Source organism: Amia ocellicauda, chromosome 14 (assembly GCF_036373705.1).
Source record: "Amia ocellicauda isolate fAmiCal2 chromosome 14, fAmiCal2.hap1, whole genome shotgun sequence".
Taxonomy (NCBI): Eukaryota; Metazoa; Chordata; class Actinopteri; order Amiiformes; family Amiidae; genus Amia; species Amia ocellicauda.
The window spans coordinates 11,505,980-11,526,930 of record NC_089863.1 but is presented as its reverse complement, the minus strand read 5'-3'; the positions used below and the strand labels follow the sequence as shown (position 1 = coordinate 11,526,930).

The window sequence follows — 20,951 nt, the reverse complement described above, 5'->3', positions numbered from 1 at the left end:
TGTGTGGTATTAACCCACTATCTACCTACTGACAAACAGTTTGATAATATAACACACACACACATACATAGAGAGAGAGGTACACATACAGTCTTCTTGAAGTCAGGTTTTATTTCTTTGTTACACATTGGTGTGGGGGGGGTATGGAGGAGCGATGTCAGTGGGAGTGGAAGGGACACAGTGGGATGGGGAGTGGGCTGCAGCCGGATCAGCGTCCTGCTTCACGGTGGTGCTTTTATTGCTGTGGAAAGAGAGAGAGAGAGAGAGAGAGAGAGAGAGAGAGAGAGAGAGAGAGAGAGAGAGTGAGCAAGTTGGGGTCTCGAACCAGGATCTTCCTGCTGTCAATCTTAAACCTCCTGTCAACAGGTGGGGGTGGGCGAAGGAGCCCCAATATTTAAAGCAGTGGCAACAGGACAATGAAAACACCTGCCCTTCCTCTGGAGCCCAGCAGGGAGTGACAGTGTGCACAGCCTGTCTCTCTCACCTTGGGATCTGCTATGATGGTCATCTCTCCACAGAGACTCTTCTTCATCATCTGCAGGGGGGGAGAGAGAGAGAGAGAGAGAGAGAGAGAGAGAGAGAGAGAGAGAGAGAGAGAGAGAGAGAGAGAGAGAGAGAGAGAGAGAGAGAGAGAGAGTTGGATGGGGTATTTGCATGGGCACTGTGTAACTGCATCACAGACCACACAGAGAAACAGACAGTCAGACAGAAAGCAGTGTGAGAGAGAGAGAGTGTGTGTGTCTGTCTCTATATGTGTGGGTGCATGGATGTGTCTTTGTGTTTGTCTCTATGTATGTATGTGTGTGTGTGTGTCATGGGGGTGGGGTTAGGGGAGCTGGTGCTGACCTGTATGCGCATTTCCTTGTCCTTGATGTACTTATGGACCCACAGCATCTTGGTCAGAGCCGCTTCAGTGGTGATGTCATACCCAGACAGGACCCCGGCCTTCATCAGCCACTGAGAGAGGGAGGGAGAGAGGAGTGTGTGTGCAGGGGTTAAAACAGCCCATACAGAGAGAGGCAGTAGAGTTAATGCAGCACATATCCACTCAGAGAGAAACAGGCAGACAGAGAGATCGTGGATGCAGTCTGTAATCCACACTGACACACACACACAGTGAGTGAGACGGGTGGGAGCTGTCTTACATCTCCGGCCTCATAGATGGGCCTGACGGAGCCCCGGTGGACCTGCGTGCAATTGAGGATGATAGTGCCGTGGTCAGTCGCGCTCTTCAGGGCATCAGAGAACCAGTCCTCCTCGGGGGCGTTGCCATTTCCGTACGTCTGCAGGACAATCCCGTCTGCCTGGGCCAGCAAGCAGTCCACCTGCACAACCAAGCAAGGGGCATCGAAACTGTGTCACTGTACAACGCGCTGACTGCGTCACTGCCTGGACTACTACACATCAAACACCTCACCCAGGACATGTCTCTGAATAACACTCCAGCTGTGTCACTTTAACGCATGCACTCCTGGGGGGGTGGGGGGGGCAAGGGAGGCGACAGATACAGGAGTGAGGAGGAAGAAGGGAGAGAGAGAGCGAGAGAGAGAGAGGCAGAGACAGAGAGAGAGGGATGCATTGAGATTAAGAGAGAAAGAGCAAGTGAGATTAAAAGAGATGAGAGAGAAAACAGGAGAGCAGCAGGAGAGGTCTCAGCAGGAGGTAGCTTCTGTTGTCTGTGATTTAAGCAAGAAGTGTCTCAAGCTGAAGAGCTGAGAGAGAGAGAGAGACAGAGAGAGAGACAGAAAGGAAACATAGAAATGGGGGAACGTGTGCGTTCAGGAGTGACCCGCACTCACGTAGGACTTGTTGATGCCTGGGAAGATGCGCAGGATTCTGATGTCAGGCTCAGCATTGGTCTTTTCCAAGACCGGCAGAGTGGGAATCTCATGCTGGCGGGCATTCACTGCAACACAGACAGAAGGGGGAGTGACGTCACTGAGGGCCTAAGAGCATAAGGACAGCATGCTGGGGTGAGAGACCCATTCTCACAGTTAAAGATCAAGAAGCGTTGGGTTACCCTTTATGTCCAGCCCGACCTCCACCAGTGGCTCCATGTTGGGGGAGTCAAAGGCATCAAAGGCATCACAGTCAAGCTTTTGGACTCGGTTCCCCTGGAAAAGCTTGTTGTCAAAGAACACGGACACCTGAGAGAGAGAGAGAGAGAGAGAGAGAGAGAGAGAGAGAGAGAGAGAGAGAGAGCAAGAGTGAGTGTGTGTGTGTGTGGCACAATCACTGAACCAAGCCTGTTTTGTGGATATATAGTTATGCATTTTATAATATATATAGATGTATAGGTAGATGCTTATTGGTATAGAGAGAGATGGATGGATGAATGGATGAATATGGGTATAGATAGATAGAAAGATCATGTGAGGTAGAGAGTGGGGGAGCAGAGCCTAGGAAAAATTAAAAAATGAGCTTTCACCTTCCTGTGGAAATTACAAATCATGACAACCAGTAACCTATCATGTTTTAGTTTTTCTTTTAAGTACTTGAATCTAAAAGAAGAAGAGAGTGGTTTCTGACAGTAACATAAACAGGGATGGGTATATACGGGGTTTAGTAGGTCTGCGATTGGCAGGGAGGGCAAAGTATCGATTGGGTCTGGGGTTGAGGGGGCGGGGAGTCACTCACCTGCTGCAGCGCGGGCTTCTTGCTGTAGCAGCCGGCGATCAGCAGAGAGCCCAGGATGTTGCTGACGGCATCAGAGCGCGGCTCAAACAGAGACCTCTGTCAGCCCGACATGCCCAGCAGAGAGAGGCACGACCACCAAGAAGACACAGCCACCACAGTGAGACCCCAGAGACACACAGGAGGTCATTAGGAACAGGTGGGGCAGAAAACTCTGTGAAAGAACAATGCCTCAACACAGCAATACATTTAACAATAATAATGCTTATTGAATGTATCTATATAACAAGAATATTATGATAAAGTTTATTATTAATAATAATAGTAATACTGATACTAATTATGCAGTTACGGAGCCCTGTCTGAGATCTGCCTGCCCATTGCTTGGTGGAGAGCCTACCTGTGCCCCAGTCACCACCACAGGCTTGTTCAGTCCCTGCAGCAGGAAGGACAGAGCTGAGGAGGTGTAGGCCAGGGTGTCGGTCCCGTGGAGGATGACAAAGCCATCGAAGCCTTTCTTGTCCTGGTCCTAGAAGGTTCAGAGGTCAGAGGGTGCAGTTCACTCATATCACACCCCTGCTTCTATCATCATCATTTATTTTATATATATATATATATATTTAAATTGTGGGAGGGGGTCAATTCAACTTGCTTTGCTACTCTGATGCACAAGCAGAGAAATAGACAAAAGAAAATGTGGTAAGTGTTGACTCAAAGACATGACATCGTATTAAGGGTAGAAAAACACAAATATAAATATATTAGCAGGTAAAGACATTTTACACTGAAACAATAATTGCTTTACGATAATTAATATTTACACAATAATTAAGTGCTTAAATAAAAAAATTACAATAAATACTTATTCTGGAAACTACCACAATGCATTGTGGGAGAGTTTAGTTATTTGGTTTTACACCAGTACAGTGTTAATTCAACACTCTTTATTTTGACACCCAGTATTAACACTGACTCTCAAGATGGTTTAACTCTCAGAGTGTTAATTTCACCCAATGAGTGTTGAAACGAACACTGATTTTTAACATAACATTTTAACACTGTCATTTTAACACTATAGATTTTGCTGTGTGTGTAGATGGAGAGAGAGACAGTGAGGGAGAGAGACAGTGAGAGAGAGAGAGAGAGAGAGAGAGAGAGAGAGAGAGAGAGACAGAGAGAGGGAGAAAGATAGAGAGTCCCTGCAGCACCAAGAGGTCGAGGCAGAGCTGCACTTTATTCTAAAATGTGAAAAATATGAACATTTACAAGCACAATTTATTCCCAAAATAGCAGATCTCTATAAGAGATTTCCAGACCTGCCAGACTCTTACCAGGATCTTGTGGGCAATATTTTCCCAGTCTGCTGGAGTCATCTTGGAGGAGTCGATGGGCTTGGGCACCTCCTCCACCTGGTACTTCACTGGGGTGTGGTCTTCACAGTCGTCCACCGCCTTCGGCCTGGAGTCACATGATCATCCTCGTGAGCAGCACCACAATAGTATGTTGCTGTTGACTTCAATAATTAATGGTAATGCAACTAATGTTAATACCCATGTTGCTACTGCTAGATAAACAGTAGCAAATGTATCAGTAATAACATAGGTATTAACATTATTAATGCAGCTAATAAAACTAATCATTATCATTATACTCAATTGAATCTGGAAACAATAGTACTACTAATAGTACTGTACAGATACTGTCAAGAAAAAGAAAGATATCAAAATGGTGACTAGATTAATGAGAGTACAAGAGATACAGATAGACAGACAGACAGATACAATCAGAGATGCAAACAGACAGATACAGGCAGGGCTACAGACAAACAGAAAGAAATACAGACAAAAAGAGAGAGATACAGACGGGCAGAGACGCAGACAGGCAGACAGACTTACGGCAAGTAGAACCAATTATCAGCCATCTTGCTGTAGAGCTCAGGGTGGCTTTGCAACTCCTCTGTGAATTCTCCTGGTTTCCCCGGATGTTCTCCTGAAACACACAGAGCCCCCAGAGGCTGTCACTCAATACCACACTCACACGCACACTGGCACACTGACACACTCACCGTGCACTCACTCCCTGGCACAGTGACATGCCAAATTTCAATTCTTGCAGAGAGAAAGAGAGAGATAGATACAGAGATATAGAGATAGACTGGAACGCATGGTTTAGTTCATTTTGTCCCCCCTCCAGGTCTCCCATCCTCTCCCGTCCCGTCTCTTACCTTCTTCCCCAGGCACCATGCCCACCGTGCCCCCGGTGTAGTAGACAAACACTTTGAACTCTCTTTGCTGGGTGCCTCTCATCATTTGTGTCATTGTCTCTCTGGCTCACTCTGCTCGGTGCTGAAAGCTGTGAGTGTGTTGTGTGTTGTCTGTTCTCTGTCCTGGTGCCTTTTTAAAGGATTCCTGGATAATGATCTCTACTCCCTCCCCTCTCTCCAACAAAAAACTCTGATGACCAATATCTCACTGACTCCCCCTTACTTCCTCCATCATCCACCCTTCTCCTTTCTGTAGAATTTATGTTTTTCTTTTTTGTTTCGGGAGCAACGTCTGCCCTCTGTACCAGTGTAGCTGATGTCACATGTCAGTATGGGACAAAGATGACCATCCAGAAATGCTTGTTCAAGCTCCGTCAAGTTGGATGGGGACCTTTGGTGATCAGCAATTTTCAACTCTTTCCACATATTCTCAGTTGGATTGAGATTTGGTCTTTGACTGGGCCACTCCAGGACATTTACCGATTTGTTTTTAAGCCACTCCAGTGTGGTGTTGGCTGTATGTTTGAGGTCATTGTCCTGCTGGAAGATAAATCTTCTCCCAAGTCCCAGGTCTCTTGCAGACTTCAGCAGCTTTTCTTCCAGGTACTTTGTACTTTACTGCATCCATTTTGTCATCTATCTTTACAAGGTTTCCAGGCCTTGATGCAAAGAAGCATCCCCATAGCATGACACTGCCACCACCATGCTTCACGGTAGCCATGGTGTTCTCAGGATGATGTGCGGTGTTAGACTGTTGACAAACGTAGCTGAGATTTGATGCAAGTTTTATTCTCTCCTATAAAGGCCACTTTTGTGAAGCACCCGGGCTATTGTTGCCGTATGAACAGTGTCTCCCAGCTCAGCCGTGGAAGACTAACTCCTTTAGAGTTGCCATAGGCTCCCTGACTATTGCCCTTCTCGCCCGGATACTCAGTTTTTGAGGACGGTCTGATCTAGGCAGATTCACAGTTGTGCCATATTCTCTCCATTTCTTAATAATGGACTTTACTGTGCTCCGGGGATATTCAATGCCTTGGAAATGTTCTTATATCCTACCCCTGATTGGTGCTTTTGAAGAACCTTATTCCAGATTTGCACTGAATGTTCCTTCATCTTCATGATGTAGTTTTTGTTAGAAATTGTTTAAATCAACTGTGGGACCTCCCAGAGACAGGTGTATTTAACCTGAAATCATGTGACACACTGTATTTGCACAGAGGTGGACTCCATTCAACTAATTACATTACTTCCAAAGACAATTTGTTTCACCACAGCTCAATCAGGTGTGTCATAGCAAGGGGATGATTGCTTATGCATTCAATTATTTTGTTTGTTTTTTGTAATTAATTTAGAACAATTTGTAGATTATATTTTTCACTTTGACATTATGGACATTTTCTGTGCTGATTAGTGGCAAAAACTCCTGATTTAAATCCATTCTGATTTCATATTGTAACACAATGACATGTGGAAAAGTCCAAGGGGGGTGAATACTTTTGAGAGCCACTGTATATGTATATATATATATTACTGTACAAAAGTTTTAGGCAGGTGTGAAACGCTGTAAAGTAAGAATGCTTTCAAAAAAAGACATGTTAATAGAATATATATATATATATATATATCAATTAACTAAATGCAAAGTGAGTGAACAGAAGAAAAATCTACATCAAATCCATATTTGGTGTGACCACCCTTTGCCTTCAAAACAGCATCAGTTCTTCTAGGTACACTTGCACACAGTCACACAGGTGCTAATGATCATCAATTCAATATGTAGGTTGAAACACAATCATTAACTGAAACAGAAACAGCTGTGTAGGAGGAATAAAACTGGGTGAGGAACAGCCAAACTCAGCTAACAAGGTGAGGCTGCTGAAGACAGTTAACTGTCAAAAGTCATACACCATGGCAAGACTGAGCAACGAGACACAAGGTACTTATAGTGCATCAGCAAGGTCTCTCCCAGGCAGACATTTCAAGGCAGACAGGGGTTTCCAGATGTGCTGTCGAAGCTCTTTGGAAGAAGCACAAAGAAATGGGCAACGTTGAGGACCATAGATGCAGTGGTTGGCCAAGGAAACTTACTGCAGCAGATGAAAGACACATCATGCTTACTTCCCTTCACAATCAGAAGATGTCCAGCACTGCCATCAGCTCAGAATTGGCAGAAAACAGTGGGACCTGGGTACACCCGTACACCCCGGAGAAGTCTGGTCAGAAGTGGCCTTCATGGAAGACTTGCGGCCAAAAAGCCATACCTCCAACATGGCAACAAGGCCAAGCAACTCAACAATGCATGAAAACACAGGAACTGGGGTGTAGAAAAATGGCAGTGGGTGGTCTGGGTTGATTAGTCAAAATTTGAAATATTTGGCTGTAGCAGAAGGCAGTTTGTTCGCTGGAGAGCGGTACACGAATGAGTGTCTGCAGGCAACAGTGAAGCATGGTGGAGGTTCCTTGCAAGTTTGGGGCTGCAAGGCCAAGGCTCATTGATGCACGTGGGCAGTGAAGGCTGGCCTGTGTGGTCCGATCCAACAGACGAGCTACTGTAGCTCAAATTGCTGAAAAAGTGAATGCTGGTTCTGATAGAAAGGTGTCAGAACACACAGTGCATCGCAGTTTGTTGTGTATGGGGCTGCGTAGCCGCAGACCAGTCAGGGTGCCCATGCTGACCCCTGTCCACTGCCGAAAGCGCCTACAATGGGCACGTGAGCATCAGAACTGGACCACGGAGCAATGGAAGAAGGTGTCCGATCAATGGAGGCCCCACCTCGCAACTTACAGGACTTCTAGGATCTGCTGCTAACGTCTTGGTGCCAGATACCACAGCACACCTTAGTGGAGTCCATGCCTTGATGGGTCAGGGCTGTTGGTGGCAAAATGGGCACCTACACAATGTTAGGCAGGTGGTCATAATGTTGCTGATCGGTGTACGTAATAATTCCTTGTCCTCTTATCTAATGAGGGAGTACATTTCTCCCCACAGTCTGAGTAGTAAAGGTTCTAATGAAAACCCTTTTGGATTCCTGTGGTTGATACTGTGGATGAACCCTGAACGGTTCTTATTAGAACCCTTTACCAAGGTTCCTTGCAAACAAGGATACTTAAAGATCCTTAAATGGATCTTAAATCAACAGCGCTCATGATGAAACAGGGTTCTTAAATGATCTCTTGTTTTCACGACAGACCTCACAGTTCTTAAACGAACCCTTTAATGAAAATGAACTAACGAAAAACCCAAAGGTTCTTAATAGAACCTTCATTTTCATCAGTATCAGTAACTGCGTGTGCATGTGTGGTTATGTGTTTCGCAAGAGCCTCATTTGGTACTAATAAGAGTCTTTTCAGGTGCTCTTTAGTGGACAGATAATGGCTAAAAGCTAGATACTCAAATAAAGTATTATGAATTATTGATTTAATTCAGAACTCAACTAACTATGGGATCATCCCCAAGTAATATGTTGCATTTGGTCTGTTGCTGTTGGCTCCCTGTTTCAGTTTGGGGTGGACAAGTTCTATTTGTTTGTTTCTTGCTGAAATGTCTCTGTAATCTGTTTGCTCAGAAACAACTGTACACCTGTATTTCTGTGTGTTTGCAGTCTACACCATTTCCAAACTGAGAAGGATAGAACATGAAATGATAGCATGACAATTCCAATAAATAAGTCAAATCTAAAATTCAATTAAATTAAATGTTGAGTCAGGTCTCTTCTGTTTTTTTGTTTTATTTTTTCTGTGAAACCCTCTAATGTGAATGTGAACTCATAGGAGACCCTGTCCCGACACTATACCAGGAATCTGGAATGGAGGGTGCAGTTTTTCTTCTGCTTTTTCTCACAGTAGCTTAACTGGTCTGTTTAAGCTGATTAACTAAATAAATAAATAGAAACTTGTCTGGGGGCTGTACACGATGTGATAAGTTGGGGCACCTTACTTATTATTATATTTGTTTATAACTGTACTGTATATATTTAAGCCATTCATTGTTTAAAGAGCCTTTAAATTGTGCAAACAGATACAATTTGGTCAGTAAGCTCTGTCTCATGACACGTGATCAACCCTGTTAAAACACCACTGTTGCCATAGCTGTTTTTCTTGATGATTACCTAATTTGTAATATATGTTTTTATTTTTAAATAAATAAATTCAGAGGAAAGGATGCAATGATCTAAACGTTTTTTTCCTGGCAGCAATGGTGAATTACACAACTATATCTGTAACTGCATGGGTGTCATGAGCCCTGTTCTTCTTTTCTTGGAGAAGTTAGACTTGTAAAGAGAAAAAATGGATTGGCTGTGCCGGTCTGGGAGGCTTCGTTGACTGATTGGCAGCACATTGTGGCCTCGTATACAGAGACTGAGACTGGGGAAAGCAAGAGACTGATTGCTACTGAACCTGTGAGTTTCATTATTCCAAACCCACGTGCTGCAGAATTTGATTTTTGAGTCTTTGTAAATTAAAAGCTTTATTTTTGACCTTTATCTTGTCTCCGCCTCCTGCCTCCTGGGTGCCAGCTCACAAGATATAAACACTTTCACATAAAGCATAAGCATCAATTTACAATTGTTTATTTGCATTGTAGATTTGGTGCAGTGTCTCTGGCAGGGTCAAGTATCAAGAGGGGAGCCACAGGTAAAAAGCAAATGAAATTACACAAAAAAATATTAAAATGGTGAATTAGATTTTATATCAATGTTTTTATTGATATCTAGGTATTCCACATATGAAATAGATACTGTATACATATTTATGCTGTGATCTAAATGACTAAATTAAGATACTGTGAAGAGAGAGAGCTGGTGAAGCCTGATATGCCAAACTTTGTATCAATTACACTGATTTGTTTGCTTTTGTTATGTAATTTCTTGTTTTTTTGATGTTGTAACCAGCTTCATTCGATGTATCAAGAACTTTCCTGTAACTGAATATTGTAAATTCTTTCGTCAGCATACTTTTTGCTGTTGAGTAACATTTTTTCTACTTTGGTCTTTTTGATCTGAGTCACTCAGAGATCATGAGTACAGCTCATGCCGTGGTGAAGTGTTTACTAACCATTTATGCTTCATTTTACAAACAAGCAGCAGAAGTGAGTGTTTATTGTGCCATTGTGAAATGACTGATGGAAATAACTTTTCATTAGATGACAAATATACTGTTCTGATGGACTGATTTCATTCTGTGATGTGTATTTGGTGTTTTGAGAGTCTGAGTGTATTTTGCTAAGTATTTTGTCATTTTGGCCAAACGTGTTTCAGTTTGGAGATCGTGTTAATTGTTTTGAAAAAGTACATTTTGATTGGTGAAATGTGCTCAAGCAATCAAGAAAAACTGTAAAAACATGTACTTAACATATTATAAATCACATATGGGAAACCACATATGGCCAATCAAAGAGCAGCATTGCCAAAAATACACCTCTATAAATGTAACCCCATGCATTGAATTATCAGTGTTTTAACAATCTTCAATTTTCAATGATGTTTCTGGAAACTTCAATGTGAGTGGTGCAGGTTTCTTTGTTATGAATAGTTACATTATTTTTAACCTGCATGAAAACACAACACAGATTGTCCACTGTAGGTCAGTTACAGTGGATCCTGTACTAAAATGTTTTTAGTACAAAAAGTGGGGAGGGGGGGGGCGATAATTAAAATGAATGTTATTTTCACTGTAAAGATGTGTGTGTCTAATCCTTACATGTGAGATTTCAAATAAGTGAATAGGTTGTGTGAAGGGTATCTCTAATTGCATAAGAGACGTCATTTCACTCAATTTGTGCAGCTAAACTTCGCGGTCCTCACACCCAACCTGTACGAGGTAACATCTCTTACACAATTCGAGACTTGCTTCAAACAACCTAATAACATAAACAGGTTTACTATCAAATACCACAAATTGTTTCTGCAACTTGTAAATCCATGATTTCTTCAGGTGTCCATTGAATAATTCAGCCCGCTTTTATGGAAAAAAATATACTAAATATGAATGTATGGTTCCATTTTATAGCTACAGTATATTATATTATGGTTACATAAATTAATGTGAAAAACTCAAGATCAAATACATTTAATAAATTATATTCTGTGTATCATTTCCAATCATTCTTGCTGAGAATTGTCTATTTAAAAGACATTAAACAAATGTATAGATATATTCACATCTGATGATGTACTGACTTCTCATACTTGAACTCTAAGTCACTGTGGCAATATCTAATTGGCGTCTGCATTACTGCAAGCAAACAGTTTTCACTTCCTCTGTCTGCTCTTATGAGAAGCAAGCAGCCTGAAAATAAATATGGTAATGTATATATCAACACTTCTGTATTAAAAATCAGCAATAGGAAAATGCACAGAAAACAAATAGGTAAGATTGGAAAATTAATCATTCACCTGCATAAAATGTGAGAAGGCATCTGAGAAGACCACTTGTCCAGTTCTCTCATCACTTCATGCACATCATTCATAGGACAGAAATGTTTATTATTATATGTTTACAGTTTATGATATTTGCACATTACAGCTCTCACATGAATACTAATGTTAAACACTATTCTGAATTTATCAAATTAATCTGCTGTCATAATTACAGTGGTGGTTGTCCTTTTGAACCCCTGACCCTTCTGTGTTGACCTTTGTCTATCTACCCCATGTCTTGTCTGAAGGTGCCTGACCACATCTCTGCCTTCTCACCTCTGTCAGCGTTTGTGTTCATTCTGCTGATCTTGCAAGATCTTGCAACTGCAGTTCCTGAAAAGTGTGCACTTTCTGTTTCAGATTGTTCAAATGCTTTGGAACCGATTGTTACAATACTGTGATGAACATAAAGGAACCTGGGTTCCATTCCTCATAGCTAGCTAATTGAGTTATCATCCATGACTTGACCTCAGTTATTCAAATATGATCTGTGAATCCACCTGCCTCATTTCAAGTATTGAAGCCAAGTGGCCAGGCTCTGTCCACGACTCAAGAATATTCTACATTGAGTCTACATTGTGTGACAGATTCGAGGAAGGTATAGGAAATGATCTTATTTGTCGGAAATCATTGCTAAAATATGTTTTATTAAGCAATCTAACAGTGTTCATCTCGTAGGTCACTTTGATGAGATCATTTCCTGTTAAATTGGCTACAGAGGGGAAGAAACCATTTATATCAGACAGATAAGTACAACATAATTCTACAGTATTATACTTTAAAAAAGGACAAAGGCAAAATATGACAAAACAATAGTGATCTAACCATTCTAATGCAGCAAACTCTCAGTCCATGTTGCATTCAATTACTACAAGCATGTCGTAATTTAAATTGGATGTGTGTGAAATTACTATATAGGGATAAATACATAGCCTGTGTAATTATATATATATATATATATATATATATATATATAATTATTATTATTTTTATTTCTTGGCAGACACCCTTATCCAGGGCGACTTACAACATAAGTGCAAACAAAGCGCAAGAATACAGTGATATATATATATATATAAATAAAATTACGCAATTTTGATGCCATGCTTCCTCAATAGACAATATTATTGCACTTTGTATTGCTCTTATATTTTGTAGGTCGCACTGGACAATAACAATAATAATAATAATAATAATAATAATAATAATAATAATAATAATAATAATAATAATAATAATTCAGTCCGAAGTGTTGCAATACATTACGCAGTACTGTCACATCTTCAGATAATTTAAACTCGAGTCACAAATGAAGGACGTAGAGCTCGTTCTTCTATATTTCGGAATCTGTTCGTGTGTGGCGCCTTTATTCGTAGTATTACGGTAATCGGTGCACGCCTGCCCCTCTGCTCTGCGACTGCCCGCGTCACATGACGGTGCAGGGTTGTGTCATAGGTCAGCTGTGCGACAGAGAGCAGCGCCGCTCTTAGTATCGGTACAGATTCATACATTTATACATATATTACAGTTATTGGGAGAAAGTTCACTTTGCAGAAGAAGAGTATCTGTTCCCCGGGAGCAGCAGACGGATGGTGTCTGTGTAGCTGAAGGACAGACCGCCGGAGAGCCGCTCCTCGCCCCGGGTAGACCGGGAGAGAGGCGCACGGTAATGCCGCTGTTTACTTGTGCTGTATGCATGTCCCAGTGTGTCCATCTTACTGTGAAAGTCCCTCTCCAAAGGTACACCGCATGTGCACCCCGTGGTTGAGATGCTGTTGCTCTCAGAAGAAGCATGGTTAGGAATGGTAAAATACAGGATGACCTTATCCAAAGAAAATGTTTGAATTCCGTGCCTCCTTAAAAAATGCGCATCAAATAAAATGCTACGTCCTATTTTAAATATATGTATGAGAGAGAGAGATGTACCGGAGACCTTCATATTGCATTGAGCCCGGATGACATGTTCCAGTCACCAGTAATTCTGTACAAACACCACGACCACTTCAAAACACAATGAGACGCAGACAGTGGTGTAACAATTACATGTAGGTTGTTTAGAGAGCATTATGTTCGGTAATTGTATTTAAATTAAATCAATGCATGCAATTTGGGTTACATTATGTACACCCACACCATGACACTTTAAGGTCTCTCTCCTGTGCTTTGACACTGCTGTGGGTCTGTTCTGAAAGCTGTTGTTTAATGCCGTGCTCTCCTGTCATGTCTTCCAGCGCTCCCTGTGTCTCCCCTCGGTCTGGGGCCGGACCCCAGAACCAAACCCACTGGAGTACAGGGCAGCTCAGTGGACTGGGGTCTGTCCGCATGGCAGAACCGGGGACCGAGGGCGTCCACCCTCTGGTCACCGAGCCCTGGATTAAAACAGAGCCGGACGAACTGGACTATGTTATTAAATCAGAACCGCACCATGGCCCGCAGTCTTCCCACTGTGCCGAGCTGGGCTCTAGCGGAAACACGGTATATGACACCGGCCTGCTGTCAAAACACATTAAACAGGAGAGCGACGGACCCCGCTGCATAAAGACGGAGCCGGACCCCGAGGTGGGCTGTTGCGAAGCCGCGTCTGAGCCTGGGTTCGTGTGGACTCGGATCAAGGAGGAGGACGAGGGGCTGGACTGTGTAAAGACGGAGCCAGACCCGGATTTCCAGCCCTTCCCCGGCGCAGAGCTGAGCTCGGATGTCAAGACGGAGATCGGCGGGCTGGAGTACCTCCACATCGTGCAGGTCGGGCCGGAGTGGCTCGAGGAGCAGCCTGGCAAGCTGGGGCAGGAGAGCACTGTGGAGGAATGGGGCCAAGTCCAACTGGGATACAGACTATTCAATCACGGTCTTGAGCACTCTGTGGCAGACCCTGAAGCCCAGAGAGAGGGGCGGTTGGCCGCGTGTTCGAGCACAGCGAGGGGCAAGAGCCGGTCATCGACTCAGCGCAGGCAGCCGCGGCAGCCTGGGCTCTCGCTCTCCATCTCCTCGTCCTCTTCCTCTACACCCCCTCAGTGCGCTGGGGATGTCGGGGCCTGCCACCGCTGCGGGTTGTGTGGCATGGCGTTCGGAAAGCCGCGGAACCTGGCGGTGCACCGGCGCATCCACCGGGGCGAGCGGCAGTACGTGTGCTCGCAGTGCGGCAAGAGCTTCCGGAAGCCCGGGGTGCTGAGGACGCACCAGCGGGTTCACGCGGCCGGACGCTGCTACCTCTGTGCCCGGTGTGGCAAGAGCTTCCACCACGCCGGCAACTTCAAGCAGCACCTGCGGATTCACACAGCACATGGAGCACCGGGCCCGAATCAACAAGCGCCTGAGCCTTCATCCTTCCCCCCCTCCACCTCTCTGTCGGCCAATGCCAGCGCTGCCCCAGAGTTCAGCAGAAATGCCCAGGGCTGCCTCTGCTGTGCCCGCTGCGGGAAGACATTCCGGTACTCGGGGAACCTCCAGCTGCACCTGCGCAGCCTCGCCGGGGGGCGGCCGCTTCCCTCCGCCCACAGCAGCAAGAGCTTCCATAGATCATTCCTGCGCCAGAAGGTCCACAGGGACCGGGGGGGAGCGCTGGACTGGTGGTGCCGGCCCTGGTGGTGCAAAAGGAGGCCCAGTGTGTCACGGGAGGGGCCATACCGTTGTGACCAGTGTGGGAAGGCTTTTGTCTGGGCCAGGAGCCTCCAGAACCACAAGGCCACCCACGCAGGGGAGAGTTTCCCTGACCCCCTTTGCCTCGAGGAGCAGAGTCCGCTTGCCCGTGCCAGGGGTGGGGAGAGCTTCAGGGAGCAGGAGCAGGAGCAGCCAGCGACGCACCAACACGCCCCCGACAGGCAGAAGCCGCACGCCTGCCAACACTGCGGGAGGAGATTTGCCTACGCCGAGAATCTGAAGACACACCAGCTGAGCCACGCAGTGGTGGAAGGGGGCGGCAGTCAGTGTCACCGCTGCCAGCAGTGCGGAGAGACGTTCACCCACCCGGCACAGCTCAAGAGCCACCAGCGGGCGCACGGGACGAAGAGGACGTTCAGCTGCGGGCAGTGCTCCAAGAGCTTCGGAGACAAGGAGAACCTGAAGCGTCACCTGCGCACCCACACGGGGGAGCGGCCCTACCGCTGCGCCCAGTGCGGCCACGGCTTCAGCCACTCGGGCAACCTGACCAAGCATCAGCGCATCCACACAGGGGAGCGGCCCTACTGCTGCAGCCAATGTGGCCAGAGCTTCAGCCAGTCGGGCGTGCTGAAGCGGCACCTGCGCATCCACACGGGGGAGCGGCCCTACGCCTGCGCCCAGTGCGGCAAGAGCTTCATCCAGGCGGGCGCCCTGAAGTCCCACCAGCTGAGCCACACGGGGGAGCGGCCCTACGCCTGCGCCCAGTGCGGGAAGACCTTCACCCTGGCCGGGGCCCTGAAGTCCCACCTCATCATCCACACCGGGGAGCGGCCGCATGCCTGCCAAGAGTGTGGGAAGAGCTTCGCCATCCCCAAGGACCTACGGCGCCACCAGCGCACGCACACGGGGGAGACGCCCTACTGCTGCGCCCAGTGCGGCAAAGGCTTCACCAGCTCCCAGGGCCTCAAGACCCACCAGCGCGTCCACACGGGCGAGCGGCCCTACCACTGTGCCCAGTGCGGCAAGAGCTTCAGCCACTCGGGGGCGCTCAAGAGACACCAGCAGATCCACACGGGGAAGGGAGCTGCAGCGGGAGTGGGAGCGGGTGGGAGTGGGGGTAAAAGTCACCAGTGAGACCAGAGAAAGAGAATGTAATTTGTGGTGGCGGGGGGGAGGCACAATTCTGTACAGTCTCACGCTCCATGGGGGATTTCACATTAAATCACAACTGTTCCAGTAGTTGGCCGTTAACCACGTAGCACTTTTCGACATGTTGACCACAATGTATTCATTTTAAAGTCAACACTTACCTGGAAAGAGATCTCTCTAAATATATTTTTGTATTGTTGTTATTCAAAACCCCTATGAGGAGTGACTTTTGTGCCACCTTGAACATATATATGTAATATATACATAATACAGTATATGATATACAGGGTACTAATGTAGTATCATAATGTACATATGATACAGTAGCTCACCACACAAACATAAGTAAACTTAAAGCGTTTTTTTGTTGTAAAGAAATTCATGATTTAAACAACTATAGCCATTATTGTTAAAAAAGGATATTATTAGAAGAGAGAATAAGAGTGAAAGCACTTTTACGTGAGGAGAGCAATTATTTCAATACACTTTGTGTTGAATGTCAAGTAATACTTCATTACAGACCTGTGTGTACATATATGTGTATAAATAAATATATATATATCATATATATATATGTGTGTGTGTTGTTTTTAACTGCATGCTAAGTCATGTTTTGTAATATACTGTTGTTATGAGTGTCCGTTAGTATAAACATATAATAAATGTGTGGTGTGCCAAGAAACTTAAAAAACAACTGCATGTCCTTTGCTCCAATAACACCTTCCTTTGTTTTTTATCTGTACATTACATACACGTTAACGCTGGCCAAAATAAACAAGTATTACTTTAATAAGAAACACCACACGCAGACACACAAACACCCCATTGTAATGAATTATTACGATATATACGGATATTACGGTATCTCCGCATGCTTCCCTGGGTCACATGACCGTCCTGCGGGGTCAGAGGTAACGCTGCAGAAACGGGATACTTTATAAATACATTTATGCAATCAATAAATAAATTTATGCAATCAAGTGCTTCAGTCCAAATTAACACGTTATAACGCATGTCGGATTCAAGCCTGTTTCTTGATTCCCACAGCGAGAAGCGAGAAGGGGCGACAGCGCAATGCAAGGGGATACGAGCTGCAGCAGCCATATGTTACAGATGCAACCCATGGTGATCATAAGCATCCAGAGCAGCTGGGGGGCAGAGGGGCAGTAAGGGGGTCTGTGGGGCGGGTCTGCGGGAGGAGGAGTAGCGGGGCCGGGCTGGGAGCTGGACGGAGCTGCGGGGCGAGCGGGGCAGACTGGAGCGCAGCGCGGAGAGGACGGTACCGTTAATTCATGTACTAAATCTGTAGAAAGACATCGATACTGTGTAGAAGTAGGTTACTACATTGCATATGTCCGATAAATAAACCATAAACTAAACCAAACCAATACAAAATAATCTGGCTGATGTGCTTCGTTGCCTTTTCCCAGTGCATCTCCACTGGGATACAGACAGACACGACCAGTAAGGTCTTCTCTGATGTGTATAGGCAAGTCTGGCATACAGCCCTGTGTGTCCTAAGCACACTCAATATATTTTGCAGCAATAAATAAATGTTTATATATCATTTCATATATGATGTATTGTATTTTACACTCCCTGGACACTATAGGATGACCTGTATCTCATATATAGTACATTAGCTGCTTGGAAACTATATTAGGACCCGATCTAGTGACCAATTTATGTTCTCCTGTTATGTCATTTTTCCCAGGAGCTGCAGAGGCCAGCACTCGCTGACTCGACCCCATTCGTCAAGATCAGGGCTCCCGTCTGTGGCCGGACCCCAAGCCCACACCCACTGGTGAAGAGCAGCTCAGTGGACCGGGTTCTGCCCACATGGCAGAGCCGGGGATGGAGTGTGCCACGTGGGGACTGGACTTGCTGGGATCTGACGCTGTGGTGGGGTCAAGGGCCACAGCCGCCGGTGTGGAGAGCCAGCCTGAACTGGACTCTCTCCACCCTCTTGTCGCCAAGCCTGGTTTGGAGCCTGACCGGCTAGGAACAGAGAGCGGGGGCCCGGAAGGAACTGGACCTGATCCCCGGCTCGGTGGGGGTGGCGGCTGGGGAATAGCGCGGTGTGAACTCGGTCCAGCGCCTCTGCGCGGTAGGACTGAGGCCAGCGGAGGGGGGCCGGCGCTTGTGGTGCGGGGCAGGACGGGGTGGTTTCGGGACCGGCTCGTCAAACTGGGGCTGGAGAATGTTATGGAGGGCCTGTACAAACTGGGACCTGATCCAGAGTCCCCTGCCCCCGGGGGAGAGAGGCAAGGTGCGGTGACGGGGGAGAGCCTTTCGCCGAACAGTTTGTCTTCCTCCAAACTGTCAGAGCCGGAAACACACCGACTAGTAACTCACCCTGCGACTGCTGCGGGCCTGGGTTGGGCAGACAGGACCCGCCGTAGCCCTGAGAGCATCACCAACGTCCTACAGCAGCAGCAGATGGATGTGAAGGAGAAGGAGGGAGAGGAGAAGGAGCAGGAGGTCCTGTACTGCTGCCCTCAGTGTGGGAGAAGTTTCGGGCAGCTGTCACAGCTGGAGGAGCACCAGCGAGGTGCCCACGGCGCACCCCAGCCCCACCGCTGCGCCCAGTGCGGCAAGACATTCGGCCACGCGCAGAACTTAAAGCGTCACCAGCGCGTGCACACGGGCGAGCGTCCCTACCGCTGCCCCCACTGTGGCAAGGGATTCGGGGACACGGGCAACCTCCGCAAGCACCAGCGCATCCACACCCTCGAGCGGCCCTACCGCTGCGCCCAGTGCGGCAAGGGCTTCAGCCAGTCCGAGGTCCTGAAGAAGCACCTGCGGGTCCACACCGGCGAGCGACCCTACCCCTGCGCCTGGTGCGGCAAGAGCTTCAGCGACACGGGCAACCTGAAGAAGCACCTGCGCGTCCACACTGAGGAGCGGCCCTACGGCTGCCCCCAGTGCGGCCGCAACTTCAGCCAGTCCTGCGACCTGAAGGTGCACCAGCGCGTCCACACGGGCGAGAGGCCCTACGCCTGCACCCAGTGCGGGAAGAGCTTCAGCCGCTCGGGCCACCTGAAGAAGCACCTGCGGGTGCACACGGGCGAGAGGCCGTACTGCTGCACACTGTGTGGCAAGAGTTTCAGCCAATCCGGGGTGCTGAAGAGACACCAGCTGATCCACACCACCGGGGCCAGGGAGGCGAGGAAAGGAGGAGGAGTGCAAACATGAAATCAAGAACTCTAATGCCACTCTACCCAGCTCAATTTTCTGTAGGAAACAGGTGCACTTTTTACATGTTTTTCACTGTGGTTGTTCCCTGGGTTTCCTATGGGCTCCACTTGCCTTCACTGCACTGGACCATGGGGGAATGCCAGTGACACACCATGAGAAGTATTTTTATGGCCTGTTTACCGCAGGAGTGTGCAGTAAAGCCCAGCGAAGGCCTGTTAAAACCACAGGAACCCACTGTAAAATGCAGGGACAGCCACAACAAAACCATGTGAGGCCTATGGTAAAATTCAGCAGGGAAAATGTTCTTGAGGGGAGCTGTGACAAATAAATAGAAGGAATTGAGGGGAGGGGGTGTTTCTCTGTCTGTGGAGCGAGGGAGGAGGGAACACGTGCAATAGGTTATTAGAAAGGCCGCTTCACTTCCGACTAAGTGCACAAACTAGATCAAATGTCTTTGTTTTTATAGACTAGAAAGGATTTTGATGTATTGGGCTTAAGAGGAAAAGACTCCTTGATATTGTCGAGTGTGTATGTATTTGTTGTTTTGGGTTCACCAGCAGTTCCTTCTTGGGTTAAAGTTGTACCCCAGTGGTGCCCAGCCCTGGTCCTGGTGTCCTGTAAAATGAGTCCATCTGAAATCTTTAGGAGATCAGCCAATAGCTTAAGGCGCTGTATGACGCAGAATTTCATTAAATGCATGCTTCACTGTATTTCCTCTCTGATGTCTGATTTTTTTTATCGCATTTTACATTGTGATACGTGCCGTGTAACGTGTTGTTGAAACTCATGTCGTTCTAGCCAAAAGATAACGGGTACATTTGCAGCATAGCCTTGTCATGTAAATGTCAATAAAAGATTCAAAAGCTTCAGCACGTTCAGGGCTGTAAAGTGTAGGAACCTCCCCTTTAATCCCAGTGGCTGCGTAGACTCATTTTTCAGACAGACGAATTTTACATGACCCCAGAACTGCCCAGGTCTGCTGACCGGCTCCCACTCCAGCGATTGTCACCTGAACTTTCTCCCACCTGAGCGCTGGGACGACTGACGGGGCTGAACTGAGAACCGTTAGGAGGATGCAATTCACAGGCGTGTTTGTGTCTGTGGTGTTTATAGCTCCACATCAGTAATCCTCACTGTTCAGACAAACTGTTCACTTGCACCTCTTCCACTATATCGCTGTATCTGGTGCTGTTTTTAGTTTTCTCTGTGTAACTATGCATCTCATACTGTTTTATATTGAATTCAGTCATGGCTCTACCACATGTAACCCTTACACTACATGTTTTTTCAACTCCTTGTTCAATGGAAGCTATAATAATAATAATAACCATTTTAATTTATGAATGAGGTGCCAATCGAACAATGATGGGTGTTTGACATTAGAAGGATGTTGTTCAACGTATGTTATCCTTGTATGTGGAATATCCTGCCACTTGTATCTTGCACACATACGCAAAGCAAACCAAGTAATCAAATAAAACGACAACCATTTGACTAGTCTCTTCTGATTGGAAAATAATTAAGAAATGCGACGCGACAAAGTTTTTAACATCCGTATCAATGAGAGGATCAAGACTGGAAGGAAAACAAGTTTTAAGCTTTTATTTTCACTCAACTGACCTGGCATTTGTAGCTCGGTGTTCCAGATGGGAGTAGAACAGCAGAAGGTGACCTGACAGACCAAAGCACAG

General features: G+C 46.3%; 2 protein-coding genes across 2 annotated transcripts; one reads left to right on the top strand and one right to left on the bottom strand.

Moving 5' to 3' along the window:
- Window positions 1-91: 91 nt before the first annotated feature.
- LOC136768706 (L-asparaginase 1) lies at window positions 92-5,032 on the bottom strand. Its single transcript, XM_066723041.1, has 11 exons — window positions 4,859-5,032; window positions 4,530-4,623; window positions 3,966-4,092; window positions 3,035-3,163; window positions 2,638-2,733; window positions 2,021-2,147; window positions 1,800-1,906; window positions 1,146-1,325; window positions 847-957; window positions 485-535; window positions 92-241 (listed from the first exon to the last, which is right to left on the bottom strand). Exons 1-11 carry the CDS (start codon window positions 4,950-4,952, stop codon window positions 236-238), a joined length of 1,122 nt encoding a protein of 373 aa, XP_066579138.1. The 5' UTR covers window positions 4,953-5,032; the 3' UTR covers window positions 92-235.
- Window positions 5,033-12,761: 7,729 nt separating this feature from the next.
- On the top strand, window positions 12,762-20,754 carry LOC136768708 (zinc finger protein 271). Its single transcript, XM_066723044.1, has 3 exons — window positions 12,762-12,982; window positions 13,548-15,996; window positions 18,634-20,754. The coding sequence occupies exons 2-3, from the start codon at window positions 13,639-13,641 to the stop codon at window positions 19,255-19,257; spliced, it is 2,982 nt and encodes a 993-aa protein (XP_066579141.1). The 5' UTR covers window positions 12,762-12,982; window positions 13,548-13,638; the 3' UTR covers window positions 19,258-20,754.
- Window positions 20,755-20,951: the final 197 nt, after the last annotated feature.

What these genes read in the sequence shown, in the direction of transcription:
- LOC136768708 (XM_066723044.1), top strand. Translation starts at nt 13,639, where the DNA reads ATGGCAGAACCGGGGACCGAGGGCGTCCACCCTCTGGTCACCGAGCCC. An exon ending in AGATCCACACGGGGAAGGGA is followed by an intron (nt 15,997 to 18,633) that starts GCTGCAGCGGGA and finishes GGCGCACCCCAG; the next exon opens with CCCCACCGCTGCGCCCAGTG.
- LOC136768706 (XM_066723041.1), bottom strand. Translation starts at nt 4,952, where the DNA reads ATGACACAAATGATGAGAGGCACCCAGCAAAGAGAGTTCAAAGTGTTT. An exon ending in CATGGTGCCTGGGGAAGAAG is followed by an intron (nt 4,624 to 4,858) that starts GTAAGAGACGGG and finishes TGTGTGTTTCAG; the next exon opens with GAGAACATCCGGGGAAACCA. An exon ending in CAGGCATCAACAAGTCCTAC is followed by an intron (nt 1,326 to 1,799) that starts GTGAGTGCGGGT and finishes TTGGTTGTGCAG; the next exon opens with GTGGACTGCTTGCTGGCCCA.